This window comes from Lagopus muta, chromosome 1 (genome assembly GCF_023343835.1).
Source record: "Lagopus muta isolate bLagMut1 chromosome 1, bLagMut1 primary, whole genome shotgun sequence".
Lineage (NCBI taxonomy): Eukaryota > Metazoa > Chordata > Aves > Galliformes > Phasianidae > Lagopus > Lagopus muta.
In genome coordinates this window covers 50241539-50260771 of record NC_064433.1, presented here as the reverse complement: position 1 = coordinate 50260771, position 19233 = coordinate 50241539, and the positions used below count along the sequence as shown (strand labels likewise).

The following is a 19233-nucleotide window of genomic DNA, read 5'->3' as shown; positions in this document are numbered from 1 at the left end:
TCCACCCTTCCTTTGTTGGTTTGTGCAGGGATGCAGTGTGCGCAGGAGGGGAGGCAAGAATGCAAGAGTAGAGTGGGTCTGTGGGCAAAAAGCTCAGAGGGGGGATATGGAGATGCCTGCAGGTGTGGGAAGGGGATTGACCCCAGGGAATGCAAGTGCTTCCTGATCCAGGCCATCCTTACTAAGAAAAGGTTAATTTGCAGTACTGTGGCCTTCAGCCTTCTCCCCCCACCCTCTGTGGAATCCTTTAATCACGTTGGTGTGGTGAAATTTCAGCCCTGAAATGGTGCCTTTGTGCAATCGTTCTGGCGTCCGCCATGGAGCGCGGGGGTCGTTTTCTTGTCCTTTTTTTTTTTTATTTTTAAATGGCTTCTTTGTTCCCTGCCCGCCTCCCCTCCCCAGCCTTGCATCTGTATCAGATACGATTAAAGGGATAGGGAAGGATGCTGGGCCAGCTCCTTCTAGGCTGCAGGAGGATTGGTTAACCCCTCTGTTACCAGCGGTGTTCTACTTGTGGGGGCACTCTTGGATGAGAGGAGACATCCCCTTCCACTGGAGAATGGTTGATGTGGAGCCCTCTTTCTTTGTTTGAAGAACTGGAAAAGGGTACATGTGTATGGTTAAGTACTTTCTTCTACCAGTCTTCTGTTCACCCACACTGTTGTCTTTCTTCTACTCCTGTGATCAGCTCTCCTGCTCTAGCTCTGCCATGGCTCCCTTTATCCCCTCCACATGAATCTGCTCAGCGGTGCAATAGTTTCCTACAGCCCACAGTTTGGGGTAGAGATTTCTCCTCTCCACTGAGTGGTCACAGTCCTATTTTGCATGGAATTATTTGGATTGGAATCACTGTTCTTAGATGTCATTAAGCCATCGGCCCTATAAGGACCACATCCAAACTGTGCGGAGTGCTCTGCATTTCCTAGACCTTCTGCTTATTCTGCTCACCTATTAAGTGTTCAGTGAACATAAACTCACAGAATAGATCATGCTTTGAAGTCTTGGAACCTATTTTGTAATTTTTGTGGAGTTTTTTTATTCAGTGTAATTCTGTCTTGTTCCCATTGGCCTTGAGAGATGTTCTCAGGCAGACCAATATCCCCTGCACGTATTCTTTCCTCAACTCTTCAGAACTCGTAGGATCTGATGACCAACATGTTTTCTTTCAACAACAGGTTACATACCTCTATTCTTGACCATACTCTGTATGTGTGTATTTATGTTCTTACCTCTGGAAAACAAGAGGAGTTGAGTTTCTACAAAGAAACAAATGGTTGCTTTCCAAAATACATCAGAGATCAATACATCAGAGTATCATCTAGAGATGAGGAACTGAGAGGAGAAACTCTGCACTCCTGTAGATAATTAATAATGAAGATACAGAAATTCTTGGGTGAAGTACGTGCAAAGTAGTGCTCTTCTTCATGGCATGGGCTGAGTTTTAGCTTAGGAACAGCAACCTAAGGAAGAAATGACTGGAGCTGGCTTATGAACAGGTGAGTTTCGTCTCCATGAAAGAGCACAGTAAGCCAGTTGAAGCTGTGGCTGTGTCCTCTGAATGATGGGCCAAGGAGAGCCATTCATGGGATCTGTGTGGTGGTGTGGTGACGTGACAGATTTACTGGAGGGAAAAAATCAGAGACTTTCAAAAAGGCAGTGAAAAAAAAAATCCAGAGACATGAAAATGAAACTTTTAAGTTTATTATTCCATATGTTTAATGCAGAGTTAATGGTGCTAGGGCAGCATAGAGACTGGGGAAAGGGAGCAGGGGGAGGAAGGTGCTACTTGCATAAATAAGAGGACAGGGCTCAAATAGGTTACATGCGTTCAGGGAACAAACATTCTATGTGATCTCTTCAGACACCACAAGAAGTCATCCATAGCTAAAGGAGGTGGGAAGGACATCTGACATCATATCAACGGAGGGAAACAGTGACACGAATCACAGTCCACGTTCGGTTGAAGTATTTTATCTTTCTAGACTGAATTACCCGTTAGGAGGTCCCACAACACATCTCTGTGATCAGTTGTCAGGAGTCACTTTTTCCTGCAGCAGCTTCTTGGCCAGTTCACTCCCTGGCAGAACGCACCACCCAGTCCTGGAGGTGACAAAGGAGAATTAAGTAGGCTGTCCTCAGGAGATGGGCTGAACAAAAAGGGTCGATCTGACTGCAAGAGCTGCTTGTTTCCAGCTTGAAACCCAGAGGTGGAAATGAATTCTGCACATAAGTAGTGTTCTTTTCTTTGTAGCCATCCAAAATTGGGTGCATATCTACCTTGCTTATATCCACAAGAGTGTCTTTCCATCCTGAGCAAAAGTAGGAGGGAGGTGCTGACAGATTGCGATAACGTGATGAACAAATGAGCAGCGATGTACACACCATTGGCCTGAGTTTGGAGCAGTGCTCAGAGCGAGTATTGGATTATTGCAACTACGTCTGGGTGTTGGCAAGTGCATCGTAGCTTTCTTGGTGCCTTCACGTTTTCAGCAGACACAGTCAAATGCTGGAGGAGCAAGGACCTGGTTTGCTGAGAGATTGTTGGGATACTGAAGAGATTGGGAAGGACTGAGATGCCCAGAAATCTGAATCACAGGTGAACGATAGAAATTAAATTGCAAGAAGAGAGGATTCACCCACAGCACCTGAATGATTCACAGATCCTTCCCCACCTCTCCTCAACTCCTTACACAAACACGCATACACACATACAGGCTATGATATGAGGCTAAGGCTGACAGCGCGTTCCTGAACCCTCCGCACTGTTCAGTCAAGCCTTATAAAATCCATGCAGGAAGGAGTATGGGATTAAACGGATGGGACAGAGGGAAGAGGTGGGGAGAAAAGCTATAGCGTGCAGCTGTGGAAATCAGCAGGGAGGCAAGCATAAGTTGGTCTTCCAGCAGGGATCAAGATTCATGCATGTGTGAATCTTAGGCAGGACTGCTGCACAACACTGATGCAAGGAAGCCGGCCATGCCGTCCTCCCAACTCCTCCTCCCATGACATGTTCACCAAGGCTGAGCAAGCACCCTTCACCCGCAGCAGCTGACAAAGAGTTTTGACAAGAGGCCTTTTGGAAACACTTGCTAATTTGCTGGAGGAGGTTGAGGAGGGGAAGGAAAGGACAGTCTCTCTCCTCTTACAGTCCAGGGTGCGCACAACGAAGCCCACCACAGACCCGTCACTCCATGTCTTGAGTCTTCCTCATCTAGAAGGCCAATAAGGTGTTGCAAGCCAGTTGTGTGGCCTGCGTGAAATCGGTACAGGGCGAAAGGACGAAAAACCTTCCTGTAGGCGGGTGAGCCAGCGATAGCCGGGGTCAAGAAAGGCACTTCCAGATACTCAGTGGGTTCTGGTGGCTGGATGGTGGCACTGAGTGACCTCGGAGTTCGGAGGCTCTTCTGCCTGTGCGGATTCTTCGGAGCCTTTCCGTCGCTGCTTTGGTCACTGTTCCCCATTCCCTATGGTCTGGAGAGAGTCGTATACACAGGCTGTTCCCAATGTGTGGGACTATGAGACTGTGGCACGGAGGGTGTGGGGTCAGAGATGGCAGTGTAAAGAGGACGCTGGGAAGGTCCCATATAGGAGAAGGCAGAGTAGAGGCCGGAGGCTTGGCTGGAGTGGCTGTAGTAGGGTCCCGAGGGCTGGTGATCAGGATAGTCAAACTGGGGCCTGGAGATGGAGGGAAAGGCCGAACCGTAGTGGGGCAGACTCAGGGATGTGTAAGCTATCTGGGAGGTGGAGGGTTGATCGGTGTAATGACCTCCAGGGGCAGACCCCTCCGTTTTCACCTGGGCCTTGGAGTCCACCACTGGTGATGTGGTGGCGGACAAGGAGACTCCATGCTGCTTGGAGATCCAGGCTGAGTGTCCACTGGCCGCAGCCAGGGCGCTCCCAAGACCATAGCCAGCGGCTGCTGCGTAGCCCCCAACATGGCCTGGGTGGCCGGCGTGTCCGTTGGGTGGCAGGTATTGGTCGAATTCGTTGACATCAAAGGTCTCCATGTTGGACATCACTTCATGGCTGATCTCCCCGATGTCCACGTTGCCGAAGTCAATGTGTGGCTTTCCCCCTTCCCCTAGGGAACGCCCTTCTCGCTTGGAGTCAGCTTTGCCTGCCTGCAGCTCGGTCTTAGGGGTGGTGGGAGGAGTGGGAGGGCCGTGGCTCTGACCTGCGGTGTGAAAAACATTTTGAGGAGGAAAGAAGGACAAGAAGTGAGTTACTGCTTTACACCTGGATGGCAGCACACATCAACTCTGCTCCACCCAGTAAGCCATGATAAGTAAGGAATTATATCTATCCAACCTGACCGGAGGAATGCAAGTGCTCTGGAAACCAGGGCCTGTCACTATACCACTGATTCCAACAGTGTTTGTGGGGTCATGAGCAATGTGAGACATATCCCTAAGGTGATGGCTTGTTTTCTTGAGCTTCCCAGATTGTTGTCACCTACCAGTTTGTTCATGGAGCCATGGGACTCACCTGAAGAGTGCTCTGGGTGCCCATCGGACATTGGTGACCCTTCCCCAGGATGCCTGTGCTCCAGATGGGTGTTCTTGTAGTGAGCCTGGATAGCAGCAGCCCCGCCAGCCTCCCCCTCCACCTGGCCCTCGCCCTCGCCCTGCGTGGCCTTGCCATTTTTCCGCCTCCGTGGCTGGTATTTGTAGTCAGGGTGGTCCTTCTTGTGCTGCATCCTTAGCCGCTCGGCCTCTTCAATAAAAGGACGCTTATCGCTTTCGTTCAGCAGCCTGCAGGGCCAAAATGGTAAAAAACAGGGGAAGGAGAGGGGCAGGAACATCAGAAAAAGAATCACAGTATCCCAATTAAGCTCAACAAACTAACTTATCTTTTAGTTTCAACCCCAAAGGAAAATTTATGGCTCTACTGAGCACAAATGACAGTGATGGGTGTTGGCAGCTGTAGGCTGAAGCACAAATATCCAGCTCTTCTTACTGCAAAAAAAAACAAATTCTATGTCACTAGACCTTGTAGAAATAGATGAATCATGGTCTCTGGATAAAAGATGTACAAATGTGAGGTCCTTCTCTGTTCTCCTGCCTGATCATGAGCTCCTGTGGGTAAGATAGGATCTCCAAAGAAACCATGCAACATGCGGACAGGACAGCTCAGAGAAAACAGCTTCATTGCTCAAGGCTCTAACAGATCTCCACTTGGAAACACTTGAGTTTAATTTTACCATTTTCCCCTCAAATATTCTTGTGACTCAAAGTCATCCTACTTCTGATCAGAGAGCAGCACTCTCAAAAGGGACCCGTCTCATCAAACTACTGCTGGGCACACAAACGGCAAAATATTTCACATTTATGAGATGCTCACCCCTTTTTTCTCCCAACAAAAGAATTGCCTGGGGATGGGGATGAGCCAGCATCTTGGTACTCCTTAAGTCTTTAGCTTTAAATGTAACTTATTCTGCTCAATTGAAAGCATTGTCATAGATAGAAAGGCCTGGATTGATCTGAAAAATTGAAGGTGAGAGAGGAGGAGTACGCAGGTAGAGCTGCAGAGGAGGATGAAAGGCTTCAGCAGCCAGTGACTGGTTTTTGAGCACCTTCTGCCCATCAGTCAGGTGTGTGGCGGTCTGCAGCCCATTACAGTGCTGACCTGGGTTCACTCCAGGCAGCCTGAGAAGGTCACGGCCGCACACTGCATTCCTCCACCTCCTTAATCCTGCAGCTTAAAGCAACTGAGCCACTGTGAATCCAACGCCAGCTTTTCTCTTCCCCTCCCACCACTCTACACCATGCTCACAGCTCCAGGAGGGCTCTAATCCCTCTGCCAGTGCTGCTCCAATCTGCCCTCCATGGTGTCGAAAGGACAGCCTGTCCAAGGCATCGAGGACTGGGAGACAACTTCACCTCATCCTTGAAAACAACCCTTCTCCATGGGAGACAAAGAAGAGACAGTCCAGTTGGATAACCGGAAAAGGTTCTTCACCATAAGGTGATCAGGCCCTGGAACAGGCTCCTCAGGGGAATGCTCACGGCACCAATCTTACTGGAGTACAAGAGGTGTCTGGACAATACTCTCAGACATATGGTCTAATTTTTGGGTGGTCCTGTGTGGAGCCAGCAGTTGGACTCGATGGTCCTTTATGGGTCCCTTCCAACTCAGGGTATTCTATGATTCTAGGAAAGGAGAGAATGGAGGCAAACTGCACCCTTACAACACTTCTCTACATGGCAGCTGGGCTCAGGCTTCTCTACTCCCAATACAGGTAGTGCTAAAACTAATAAGATGGCTGGAAATGGAAGGTCTCATTTTACATAGGAACCGCTTGGAGGAAGAGGCGGGATGTTGGACAGAGGAGATGAGCAGGAGACCGAAGCTCAGCCTTGCATATCTGCCTCCTGGAAAAAGAGTCACTTGAGTCTGCACAGAAGCCAGCTGCCTGCCCTCTGTTGGTGCCTGGACTCCTCACCTCCTCTCTTCTGGCCAGCAGCCTGCTGGCAGCGCTGCCAGCAGGACAGCGGGAAGTCTACTCCCTGTGCCTTTGTCTTCTCCTTCCCCAGCCTACCTGCTCCCTCCTCCCTCTCACTGGGATCAGAGCTCAAATCGGCTTTAGCAAAGTGAAACTGGTGCGAGCAGGCAAAGGCCAGGAGATTTGGGGGATTTGGATTTCACTTGTTTCCTGCCCTCCCCCTCTGCCCCCCACACTCCTCCATCGACAATGCAAAGGAATCTCGCATGGGCAGAGAACATATGGATCACGGAGCAAAGCCCTCATGGGGCTTAACGCAGCCACCTCCACTCAGCCCGACACCGAGCACTCACCCCTTTGGCACCCCACTCTGGAGGAGAAAGAGGAGCCAAAGTCCTCCCTCCCATCTTTCCCATCTTTCCCTTCCACCACTTGGCATCATGCCGCGCTGCCACAGCCTGACCCCATCCCAGGGCTCAGCTGCCAATGAGTCAGGGCGGTGGGGATGGGATCTCCTGGTGCACGGCCAGGGATGGTTGGTCCTACACGTCCACAGCCCTGGAGCTCACGGGCATGACCCCATCCCTGGCTCTTTGCCTTGGTGAGGTGCAGGAAATGAGGGAGCTGCCACTCCCATACAAAGATCTCTTCATAGGCTCTCCATGCTGCTCCCCGCAGCCCCACTGTACCCCTTCTTCCCAACTCCCATCTGGTTTTGGCTCCAGAGTTGTTGCTGGCCGGCGCGTTGGCTTAGAGTCACATCACGCCGACATTTTCAGCAGCCTGCCTCCATTTGAGAGCTGCTCCTAACCTGCCCCAGGGAAGGAAAGCAGCCAAGGCGAGCTTTCATCAAGCATGGAAACCCTCCCTTCCCCTCCTCCTCTCCTTGCCCTCACCCTCCGTTTTAGCACACTCACTTCTTCATCTGCATCCTTTGCATCCTAAGTGGGCAGACTGAGGAAGGTGAAGGGGACCATAACTCCTTCCCCTTCAACCTCCTCTGGAGACGTTTTGTCCACACGGTAGGGATGCAGCAAGCATAGTACTAGGATACTGGACGAGTCTTTAAGAGGATTTTCCAGGCTCTGCCATCCCTACCAATCACCGATCACTGGCACTTGGCTTAAAGGTCTGCAGGCAGTCTCTGTGCTCACCAGCTCTCATTCCCTGCACTGCTAATGCAGCCCCTAATTGTATAAGCTCGCAGCAGCCTACGTGGAAATAGAATTTGTCACCCACACTGATTCACAGACAGTATACCTTCAGTGCATGAGGAACCTATGGGGAGCAACCCAACTGCACTATGGCTGAGAATCCTGGCTCAGGGCTGCAGCCCTGGTAACCTTCAGGACTGATTCCTTGGGCTTTGGTTGGCTGATTCTTGTCCCTAGCCCCACAGAAGGGCACACGTGTGCCATCCTGGCTAGCTCAGATGCCAGCCCTGTGGCAATACCCATAACCCAGTCAGAACAGTCTCGTATGGGCTGGCACAGCTTGGAGAGCTGCATTTGCCCTAGCAGCAAAGATGTGGGAAGGAGTTGTGTCCCAGTAAAGGAAAAATATCTTGAAATAACACTTTGGGAACAAAACAGGGTAGATTTGGACAGCACCAGAAGGTGCTGGGAAGCAGAGAAATGGGAGCAAAGTATGAAGAAGGTGATCAGTTCATAAAGAAACAAATGGAAGAGGACACCAAGGTGTGGCTGGGGGGGAACGGCTGTCCCTGATGGGGACAACAGATGCTGGGAGGGATAGACAAAACCAGTGGGCTACCAGAGTGAAGGGGAAAGAGCAGTCCAGACCTGAGAGCTATGGGTCCAAGCTTCACTTGAGGTCAGAGGCTAGTAGCAGAGCCCAAGGATGGAGCAGCAAATGGGGTAGAGGAAAGGAAAGGCAGTGGGGAACAAAGTAGGATGAAGTGAAAAAGCATCAGATGTTTGCCTTTGACTACCTAAAGAAATCCCCTTGCTTGAGTTATAGAACACATTAGTGGGCTGGGGTAAACAAGTGGATGCAGCACAGGGAGAAAACAGTGCTTAAGGGCCCAGTTCTTCCTTGTGCACCAGGAGGTTTGGAGTCAGGAGGAGACCTGCTGGCCACGGCATGTTTTGGAAGAATGTCTTGTGGCCCATCAGAAGCACAAATCTTCCTCTCATACAGTGCTGCCAGGGCAGAAAAGGGAATGAGAGTCCTTTCACAGTGGGCTGATGGCCATTATGTGCGTTGGTTGGTACAAAGCAAGGGGGTGACACTGTGGGGGGCTAGCAGCAGAAAGTTTAACAGGTTGATGGCATTACTGTTATAGACAGCCTCATGAGGAGAAAGTGGGTTGGCCATCATGGCACTCATAAGCCACACTATACAGGGTCTCTCCTTGCCTATCTTTCCTCTCTGATAGCCTCACTGCACTTGCACAGCCTGCCAATACCAGGACCACCTTGGGAGGGATGGGAGGGGGGATCAGATGGGAGACTGGCACTGCTCAAAAGTTTCCCCTGCTAGCATGGGACCCAAGGTCAAATGATCCTGGGGCAGCCACAGGTGAATTATGGTTGATGGGGCTCAGACCAGATTCTGTTCATGCATAAGTTTGCCCAGCAGAGGGTGAGCCAAGGAGACAAGATCTCCCCTGACCATCAAGTACGAGAGGACCAGGATAAGTGTCATGATCAGAAACAACAGGGAAAATCAGAGGGAAACAGGTGAAAAAGAAAAGTGTGAGCTCCATTTGGGATGGAGGTGAGCTCTGCTGAGGAAGCTTTCACTACACATACAGGGTACTCTTCCCCATTCTCCTAGCTGCTGGCTGTGCCTCCTGTGGGCATCTTCCAGTAAGGAAGCAGTGGCACAAGAGACACCCCCTCCTCCCTCCCCATCCCCATCTTTTCTCCTCATCACCAGGACACCCTCACACACCCTCTCTTACCTCCAGAGCTTCCCCAAGGTCTTACTGAGCTCAGCATTGTGGAGGTGCGGATACTGGTCAGCCAATTTCCTCCGGGCAGCCTGCGCCCAGACCATGAAGGCGTTCATGGGCCTCTTGACGTGGGGTTTGCTCTTGTTACTTCCATTGACCCGAACAGGCATGGGTACCAGGGTCCAGTCATAGCCGCTCAGCACCTGGCTGACCGCCTCACGGATGCAGACAGGGAACTTGTCGTCATCCGCCTCCGAGTCTTGCTGCTCCTTCTTGACCTTGCCCATCTCCCCATTTCCAGAGCCAGTGAGGTGTGGAGAGTTGTCCGACGCCATGGATGGTCCCGGCGAGAGGCAGTGATGGTCTTCAGAACCCACTGGGCTCATCTCCACCTCCGACAGGTCTTGGTCATCAGCCATGGTCGCTTCCTTCTTCTCACTGGGGAGGGAAGGGAGGAAGAGAAAAACAAAGGAAAGGAAGGAAAAAAGAAAAAGGAAAATAGAGAAAAGGAAAAGCAGCCACCAAATCCGACTGGGACTCCACACTCTGAAGAGCAGACCACGAGACAGGGGCTGCTTGATAAAAGCGCAAGCAAAGCAATAGCCGTGCACACCGCAAAACCCGTGATCGATGGGGGTGGGGATGGGTCAGGGCCCTGATCCATCGGGAGCTCTTATCTCTGCAAATGTCCCGAACTGGCATGTGCAGAGGGGACGGTGGCAGCTGCCCAGCCGTGCCAAAAAATCATAGAATCATAGAATCATAAAGGTTGGAGTGACCACTAAGATCATCCAGTCCAGCCATCAACCCATGCCTGCAACCGCTCTAACCATGCAGGACAGGGGGTTCTGGGGACCTCACAGAGACCCTGCCTGCTTGCAGATCTCCATGGGGGATGAACCAAAGGGACAGATCTCCCATTTCCTAGCCACCTCCAGAGCCCCAAAAGCAGTAGGAGAAAGTGCCAGCGTGACACGCCAGTGCTTGCTGCTCTTGGAGCAAAGACCTAAATCACATCTGCTTCGTGTCCCCAAACACATCCTTGTATATGTATATGTACATATAAGTATGTGTATACATATACATATGCACCTTCATATCCAGATGCAAACACACACATAGTTCAACTTGAAGAGAAGCCCAGGACCTGAGCTGCCCACCCTGTGCACCCCTCCTCTCTCACTGTCTGCAGTCACCTCTGTAAGTCCCTGCCACAGCATCACTGTCCCCTGATTTGAAAAAAAAAAAGCTCTAAAAATAAAGCCCCTCCTTCCCCACAACATCTCTCCCCTAGACAGAAGTTAAAAGGAGGAAAGAAAGAAAGAAAGAAAAAATAGGAAGTTACAAAAAAGCATGCCTCTTGTTTAGCTGCAAAAGTCAATGCGGAGCAAGGGCTGCTGTCACTCCACTTTCAAGGGATGACATGAATCTTCGCTGAGGAAACTGAAAAAGTGGCAGAAAGTACAAAAAATAAATGTGCATGCCAGTGAGCTCAGGTAGGAAAACTTACGTTGCTGGCTGGTGCGGGCAGCAAACCCTGTGAAGGCTGCAGCTCTTGTCCCAGTGCCCCCCTGTTCTCCCTCCGGCTGTGGGGCGTGCTGCCGGGGAGGTGCTCAGGCAAGTGCCATTCCTGGAGGGAGGCTTGGTTTTTACTAATGCCCCGGCTGGATGCCTCTTGCTGGCTTTGCTGCTTAGCACCGGGGGAGGGAAGGGTGGAAGGTGGAGCCAAGCATTGCTCAGAGCCAGGACACAGTCAGGACTGGTGAGGAGGGGATGCTGCAGCCCCCCACTCCAACTCAGCATTCACTGCTTTCCCCCAGTGGGGATAGAGAGAGCTTAACCCCAGGGTACTGGATTTGCTGGGCACAGGGAAGGATGTGAAGTGGTGCAACCCAAGGCTGGGCTCCCCTTCCTTTCCCCCGCCACCACTGACACGCTTGTAGTATCCACATCCCCAACATGTCCCTGATCCCCATCATGGAGTCCGGTGGGGACCCCACACTGTGCATTGCAACAATCTGGCCCAGGATAATGGGGTCAAAATACTGCAAAAAGAGCCTCCTCAATGTGGAGAAGGGCATGCAAGAAATCAGGAGCATCCTGAAGATGGAGGACATTAGGTTCAGAAGAGCACTCTGCAGAGTAAGTCATGCCAGCTTGAACCTACCTAGGATTCTTACACCCTGAAGATGGGGTCCTTACAACATCTCCATCTCTGTGGGCTCTCACCAAGATGACCAGGCTGAGCTTCCTTGACTCTGTTGAACTGCTCCTGAAGGCAAATATGAGGTCTTTTCAAATATGAGGACTATTTCACAGTCATTCACTTCTTGTTGCTCATGCACTGGAGCACATACAGATTCTAATCACACAACAGGTTACAGAATGTTCCCACAAATTCTTCCATTTTCTAACTTGCTTTCCTTCCCAGATGCATGTGGTTGTTGGCTTCTTCACTTCCCCTTCTCACTGGGGATGACAAAGAGCAGTGCCAATCCTGTAACCATGAGAGATCACCCATGAAATTCTAACAGTCTCCCCAGATCCTCCTGAGTCAGCAAGGAGATAGATCTATCTGCTGCCTCAGCTCTTTGCTGGAGAGCCAACCTGAAGCTGCGAAGCAAGAAAATGCAAGGTGAATGACTGTGACCCAGGGAACAAAGTTCAAAGGATTTCAAGAATATTTTCAGCTTTTGTAGCAGATCTTCACCCTCCAGAATCTTTGCATTAGAAAGAACGATGCTGCCCTGGCAGGTGGTGGAGTCACCGTACCTGGAGATGTTCCAGAACTGTGTGGATGTGACACAAAGGACATGGTTGGTGGACATGGTGGGGATGGGCTGAGGGTTGGACCAGGTGATCTGTGAGGTCTTTTCCAACCGAAATGATTCCATGATTCATTGTAATACCCTACAAAAACCCTGGCTGGCACTATTTGAAACATAAGGGAACCAGACCCAAGGATGGTGCTAATACACTCAGAATCCAGTATTGGTGCCATCCTTCCTTGACCAAAGCAGCAATTGGTGAGCCACAAGTCTTACAGAATGGGACAATCTCTCCCACCAAGAGAGATCCCAGCTTCCAAGCCAGATGATGTCCATGGCCCACTGGATGCAGAATCAAGGAAGCCACTAAGCTCATGGTGTCTACAGGGAAAATGAGCCTCTGCTTAACTCCAGCAAGATAGCAAGTGGTAGAGTTCAGTTTTCTTCCATGTCACCAGATCTGGGTGAGCAAAAGAATGTCTGATCCTCCAACTCCCAACTGTGGCAAGAAAGACACAAAAGAGGAAGAGGAAGAGGAAGAGGAAGAGGAAGAGGAAGAGGAAGAGGAAGAGGAAGAGGAAGAGGAAGAGGAAGAGGAAGGGGAAGGGGAGAGGAAGGGGAGAGGAAGGGGAGAGGAAGGGGAGAGGAAGGGGAGAGGAAGGGGAGAGGAGGGAAGGCAAGGAGGGAGGAGATCTCTTGTTTCAGGAATCACAGGGCTGGCATGGCTTCATCAATTTAAGGCTTCCTTATGTCTGGATCTGGGAAGTTCTCATATAGCAGGTTTCATTCTCTTAGTTTAAGCTTATATTACTGTGTGGGTGAGGTGCTCTAAGTATTGGGTAGCCCATAAAAAGAGACAGTCTTTTGCAGATGAAGGATCTAACAGTGAAGGGAGTTAGTTCACCGGCTGGAGACCTTCCTATACCACAGATTTCCTGTGTCACCTTGGATAAATCTATTATTTGTGCTTCAGTCCTTGAAATGCAAATGTTGGAGGGTGCCACTTGTTCGTGCAAAAGGCATGTCAGGAGGGCAACAGGCAAAACAGAGGTGGGAAGGGGATTTGTCCTACTACTGTAGGTATTTCTGCATCCAGGCTGGGTGCATAAAGCATCATCACAGGAGCAGGACCCAGCTCAGAAGGGTCTCAATGTGAAGACCATGTTGGTGGGACATCAAGGACAAGCTCCCCTGAGTTGTCTAAGGAAGAATGTTGCTGGATGATTGCACCCATGGGAAAGAAGGACTAGGAGGTGAGAGTCCTACAGGAAAGAAGCGAGGAGAAATGAAAATAATAGCTTGGAGAAGGAAAAAAGGCCAGAGGCTGTCCACTGGGAAGTTTTGGTGTCTGCTCTCAGCCACTGGTGGGTGTGGGACCCCAAAAACCTGGCATGGTTGCACCCCAGCAAGCTTCCCATCTGCGAGACAGGGCCAGCTTTTGTCCTGTGCCCAGCCTGGGGGCACAGCACTGGTATTGTCCCAGGACTGCCTGGGAAAATGGGAGGGGTTCCCCATGAAACCTTTCCATAGAGCAAAACAGCGTCAGAGCTAGGAATGGGGGGGTCAGGGCAGACACCAGAAAAAACACACACACAACGGGCAAACAATACCGGCAGTGTGCTGAGGGAAAGGGAGACCCATGAATTGGGAGTTTGATAAGGATTTTCTCCCGCGCGCACCCGCTCTCTCAACAGCCCCTTCAGTTTTCCTGGCACCCCCCTCCTTCCCCTTGCCTACTTGCTTGTTTGGGCCTCAAACAGTGCGCTGCCTTTGTTCGGGATACAGGTGAACGGCCATCATGTGATTCACGCACACGCGCGCGCGCACATAAAAAGGTTTTTCAGAGCGCCCAGCTCGCCTCAGACCCGAGGACGGGAGAGGAGACCTGGGCTGGGAGCAGCAGGGAGAGCACCCATGGAGGTGGGCGCATGGGGTATGTGGGTCTTGGGGTCAGGGTGGGGGTCCGGGGGTCTTGTTCTTCCAACCTTCTGTGGGCATGGGTTGACATCTGGTGTGGAGTAGAGAGGGGCTGCCGAAGCTGAGCACTCATCCCTCCCCAGCTTCTATGTGGCGTGAGCATCCTCACTGGCATCCTCGCTAAGAGTGAGGCTTGCTGGTCCCACTGTGGATGGAGGGGAGAGGCAGGTGGTGAGGAAGAGGAGGATGGAGGGTGGAGGATGGAGAATGGAGGGTGGAACTCAGAGGATGAAGAGTGGAAGATGGAGGATGGGGAATGGAGGATGGAAGGTGGGTGGAGGGTGGAGAATGGAAGATGAAGGGTAGAGAGTGAAAGGTGGAGGATGGAGAATGGAGAATGAAGGGTGGAAGATGGAGGATGGAGAATGGAAGGTGTAGGGTGAAGGATGGAGGGAACCCTCCTGCTGTAAATATGTGTCTTCAGCCACTTGAGGTCATGCTATCAGGATCTAAATGTATTTACTCTCTCCCCTCAGTCAGGAGGGAGAAAGAAAGGAGAGAAGGACCAGAAAATCCAATGGTGGGAAGGTAGGGGATGTGGGGGATGGTTGGCACCTGCTGGAAATCTCCGTGCCCCAGCCAGAAATAGTGTGTCCAGCCTCTTCAATGAGCACTGCACATCCCCTTTGATGTGGAAGTGTCATGAGGCCCTCTCACACCTCATCACCATGACCATGAAATAGATGGGAAGCGACATGGCTCAATCCTGAGGTGAAAGTGGAAAGAGGAAGGCAAGAGAACAGGAAAAAATGGCAAGGTTTCAACCGGTTACTCTTCTAATTCAAAGGTTGCCTGAGTGTGATGCTCAAGAGAAAAGTAGAGAGGAGCAAAGACAGAGGCTAACATTTCATGATGATGCTCAGAAAATATATGGGTCTGTGGCTGGCCTCACTCGTGAGACATCATGGGACTTGATTTATGGCAGCCTGGATGAGATCAGGACCTTATGTTTGCTGGGGCTCCAAAGGCCAGCCTCATCTCTGCCACTTCCTTGTGCCTCACTCTCAAATGCCTCCCTGACCTAATGTCACCGAGCAAATAGTGTGGAGGTAGATTTGAAGGCCCTTCCATAAACAGGAGAAGCAGAGGGACCCCGTATCCCATGCTTCATGATGCTGCAGCAGTTGTGATTTTCTGTTGCAGGGGACAAAGGAGTATGAAAGCCACCCTGAATTTGATCAACCACCGTCACCAGCACGAACAAAAAGTCCTTCAGTTCGCTTTGTGCCATAAGAGTCCTCACAACTGGGAACTGGGCATGGGAACCATAGCTGGGCTCTGGTCTTCATCACACCTCATCGATTTTGGCTGAAGCTCCCAATACTGGTCTTAGACCTTCCCATGTGACTCTTGGCTCTCGCCATCAGGAGACTCAGTGAGGCGGCCCAAAGAGGAAGGAAATGGCATGGGTCATGCAGAAAAATCAGAGAGCTGACTGCAACCCATTCTGGGTTTGGCAGCACTGCACCTGGAGGCACATCCATGTGGCTGCAAGACAGTTTGCTGTGTTCCCCATTGCTGGGGAACCAAAGGAACATGGAGTTGATAATTGCATGGTGGGCTTGTTTTTTTGCTTCTTAGATTCAGTGTCCTGGGTGGTGGCTGCCTTCCTCCAAAGTTATTGACAAGGAGTGGGTGATGCCAATGGCATGTGGCCCTGTCTTTCATCACCCCAAGATGAGAATTCTAGGGAAGCTTTCCTAAATCTCAACCTTGGAGCTGCAGGAACCCTCTTGGAAAGCAGAGAGGGCAAGCACCTCAGAGCATTGCAAAGATACCAGGCAGCTCCTGGTCCAACATCTGATCCAATTCTTCATGAACATGGGGAGAATTGGTAATGGTAACGCTATGCAAGTCCTTATTGTCCCTTGGACAATTTCCTGCATTACCAGGGTCTGGAAAGATCAAAGAGTAGCAAGGCCTGGCAGGTCTGTCAGCTACCTGCTTTGATGGGTGGCAGACTATTAACCCCCTCACCTCCTAACCAAGAGGCCAGGTGTAATTCCAAAAAGCAAATCCTAAAAAACAAGTATTGAAGGAATAAGGAGATGGGGGAGAAAAAATTGTTTTCTTAGGTAGAGTCTTCCATGTTCAACGTGATACAATGGAGGGAACCGAGTGCTCTGTGACTGCGTGACCAAGGAGGGATGCCGGGGGGGGGAGAAGAAAGGAAATGAGTACTCCTGAATACGTGTGGGCAGAATGACCAGAAAAGGAGACTCTCTCAAGGGATCCTTTGGTTGTAACAGTGCTGGGTGACCCCTTTGGACTCATACAGTGGAGGCCAAGGTAGCTCTGGGAGGACTTTCAGCTCCAACAACCCAGTGGCAGCAGGGAAGCTCCTGGGGAGACGGGGGAAGGGTTAAATCAGGAAGGCTTCAGCCCGCTGCCTTGGCCCCTGTAATTCCTCCAGAGAGTAGGACTGGGAGAACAAGGAGCCCATTCTGTTCGCAGGAATTAATAGCAAGGAGTCATCTGGGGTGTCATTCAAGCCCTGATCAGCTCCCAGAGGAATGTGAGGGAGAGCGAGCGAAGGAGCACGGCCCCAGGCCGAGGCACCAAAGCCAGGGCAGGAGCATTTGGGCTGGTAACCAGAGCTACCAGCCGGCATTTGAGTGGCGGGACCCCAACCTTTGCATCCCCTCTGCCCCCTGAGCCCGTACAAAGGGCTCCCACCAGCTCCTAGCTTGGGGACTGGTTTCCAGTTCTTTTGTCCCTTGTTCCCCATCCATTTCATGAGAGGGAACATGTCTCAGCCCACCAGCACCATTGTATCCCCTGCACCATGCCATGAGACCATCAGAAGGGGTTTTGTCTTTGCAAACAAGCTTGGCCAGGAAGAGAGTCTCCAAAGAGCCCATAAGCACATCTAGGGATGTGGGTAGTTCAGGGGACTGTAGAGTTCAGTGCTTTGCCACCACATCATTTCTCCCAAAGTGACCATTGTCACTGCAACAAAAGACCAAGCCTGCAAATTAGCACGTCCATGTTACATTATTTTGCTCCGCAGTCACAAAGTGAGGCTTGAAAGCACTGCGTGGTGACCGTGCAGCATTGCCTGTGATGCAAACCTGCTTCCACAAGGCAAGGAGAGATTTTGGCCACCTCTATTCTGGCCTGAAAAGGGAACCTCAAGGTGGCCAACCTGCCGCATCTCTGCCTGGCTGCACTGCAAGTTCACACCTGCTGGCACAAGGTTTCCCAAGGCTCCAATGACACACCCAGGTTGGCAGGGCCACCATAGGGCTGATGGGATCTGCAGGGCAATCCTTCAGGCCAGTCCTAGGCAGGACTAAATATCAGTACAGCTCCCCAGCATGGCATTGAGCACATGTTGGGTAAAAGATGACCCATGTAGAATGGAACAGAGCTGCACTGGAGTGCACAAGTTGCTTTTATTGGCACACAGCTGGTAGCCAAAATGCATCCCACTAAAGCTTTCCTTCCTTCCCATGTGCCTCAGGTTGCTGTGAAAACGGATTTAAGTAATAGCTCAGCATCTCAGCATCCTACAGGAGATGTGCGGTGCCTCTGGGATGGACTTCTCTGCCCCCTCTCCATTCCCCGTGCCACCACCGCCACAATAAGGACCCCTTGTCGTAGAAGGGTTAATAAATGATGCAAGAAAGGAGCCCTTTAATGCACAGTGACCTCTGGCCTTTCATAAATCACAGTGTTGGGCTGTGAGTGCGCGGGGGGCACAAGGCAGTGAGGGGAGAGGATGGGAGGGGGTCCATGCAGCTGCGCCACGGAGTTGACATTGTTCCCACCATCACTAAAGTGCAACAAATCCCTCTATTGTGTTCCTGGTTTATCTGGTTCCTCTTGTTTATTAGCAGAGGTTGTTTGGCGCTGGCTCCAGCCCTGGGCGGGTGGAAAGAGTGTTGGCACGCACCAGAGGAGGGGAGGGAGGGAGTGGGGGGGACCGGGACGGGAGGACGAGAGCAGCTCGTCAATGGCTGTATTGTCCCATCTTTTTTGTTGCTCCTGTAATGATATGTTCGAAAAAAAGGGGATTAAATTAAAAAAAAAAAAGAAAGAGAGAGAGAAATAGAGAGAGGGGGAGGCGGGGGGAGACGAGAGACGGAAAAAAAAAAGCGAACTGCACAGAAAGACGGGGTAGGAATGGCCGGTCTGGTCTCGCAGCGGATGCTGCTGCAGCTGGGGAGGATGGGTCGGGACGGAGCCGCGACGGGGCCGCTCTCTGCCTTTATGCTGCCTTATTCACGTCGGGAGCCATCAGCCCCAGTGCCCACCCTTACCAACTCTATTCATTGGGGTTTTGGGGGTGAGGGAAGCAGGAGGAGGACTGTTCTCCATGTTCCTCGAGATTGAACCTGCTCTTGTCACCCTGACTAAACTAGATCGCAAAACCACTGCAGCCACCACTGCAGCTTTGCTCATCTTCGCTTTGCTTGTTGCTACCTGTGGAAATGAGCTGATGCAAACATTGCTGAGAAGTACACAGTGAAAACTCCACTGTAAACAGCTATACTGAAGTGAGGGAAATATATTCAGATGAGTGAAATTTTTCCTGGGGTGCTCGAGGATGAGTTTAGTTCATCTCAGGTTTTATTCCAACCACAGTGACATTGTTTGAGTGAGACATCTCAACCACATTTCTGCTCCAATGATTCACAGAATCATTTTGGTTGGAAAAGACCTCTAAGATCACCCGGTCCAACCTTCAGCCCATCCCCACCATGCCCACTGACCATGTCCTCAGTGCCACATCCACACGGCTCTGGAACACCTCCAGGGATGGTGACTGCACCACCTCCCTGGGCAGCCTGTGCCACTGCAGCACCGCTCTTTTGGAAAAGCAATTTTCCCTAATACCCAGCCTGAACCTCCCCCAATGCAACGTGAGGCCATTAACTCTCACCCTATCATTGTTACCCGGGAGAAGAGGCCACAGCCTCCTTTCAGGTCATTGTAAAGAGTGATGAGGTCTCCCCTGAGCTCCTCTTCTCCAGACTGAACAACCCCAGTTCCCTCAGCTGCTCCCCATCAGACTCGTGCTCCAGACCCCTCACAGCTCCGCTGCCCTTGTCTGGACACACTGCAGGGCCTCCATGTCTTTCTGGTAGTGAGGGGCCCCAGCTGAACAAAGCACTCAAGGTGCAGCC

The 19233-nt window shown here is 51.2% G+C and overlaps 1 protein-coding gene across 2 annotated transcripts; it reads right to left on the bottom strand.

The window, feature by feature from the left end:
• Window positions 1-1609: 1609 nt before the first annotated feature.
• Window positions 1610-11249, bottom strand: SOX10 (SRY-box transcription factor 10). 2 transcript variants are annotated; one of them, XM_048932271.1, is made up of 4 exons: window positions 10870-11249; window positions 9369-9797; window positions 4486-4751; window positions 1610-4174 (listed from the first exon to the last, which is right to left on the bottom strand). In XM_048932271.1, the coding sequence occupies exons 1-4, from the start codon at window positions 11160-11162 to the stop codon at window positions 3465-3467; spliced, it is 1698 nt and encodes a 565-aa protein (XP_048788228.1). In that variant the 5' UTR covers window positions 11163-11249; the 3' UTR covers window positions 1610-3464. The 2 variants fall into 2 exon arrangements, with proteins under 2 accessions (XP_048788228.1, XP_048788238.1); XM_048932281.1 differs by lacking the exon at window positions 10870-11249 and having other exon boundaries at window positions 9369-9961.
• Window positions 11250-19233: the final 7984 nt, after the last annotated feature.

What these genes read in the sequence shown, in the direction of transcription:
- SOX10 (XM_048932271.1), bottom strand. Translation starts at nt 11,162, where the DNA reads ATGCTGAGTTGGAGTGGGGGGCTGCAGCATCCCCTCCTCACCAGTCCT. An exon ending in TGCCCGCACCAGCCAGCAAC is followed by an intron (nt 9,798 to 10,869) that starts GTAAGTTTTCCT and finishes TTCCCTCCCCAG; the next exon opens with TGAGAAGAAGGAAGCGACCA. An exon ending in GCACCCAGAGCACTCTTCAG is followed by an intron (nt 4,175 to 4,485) that starts GTGAGTCCCATG and finishes TTCACACCGCAG; the next exon opens with GTCAGAGCCACGGCCCTCCC.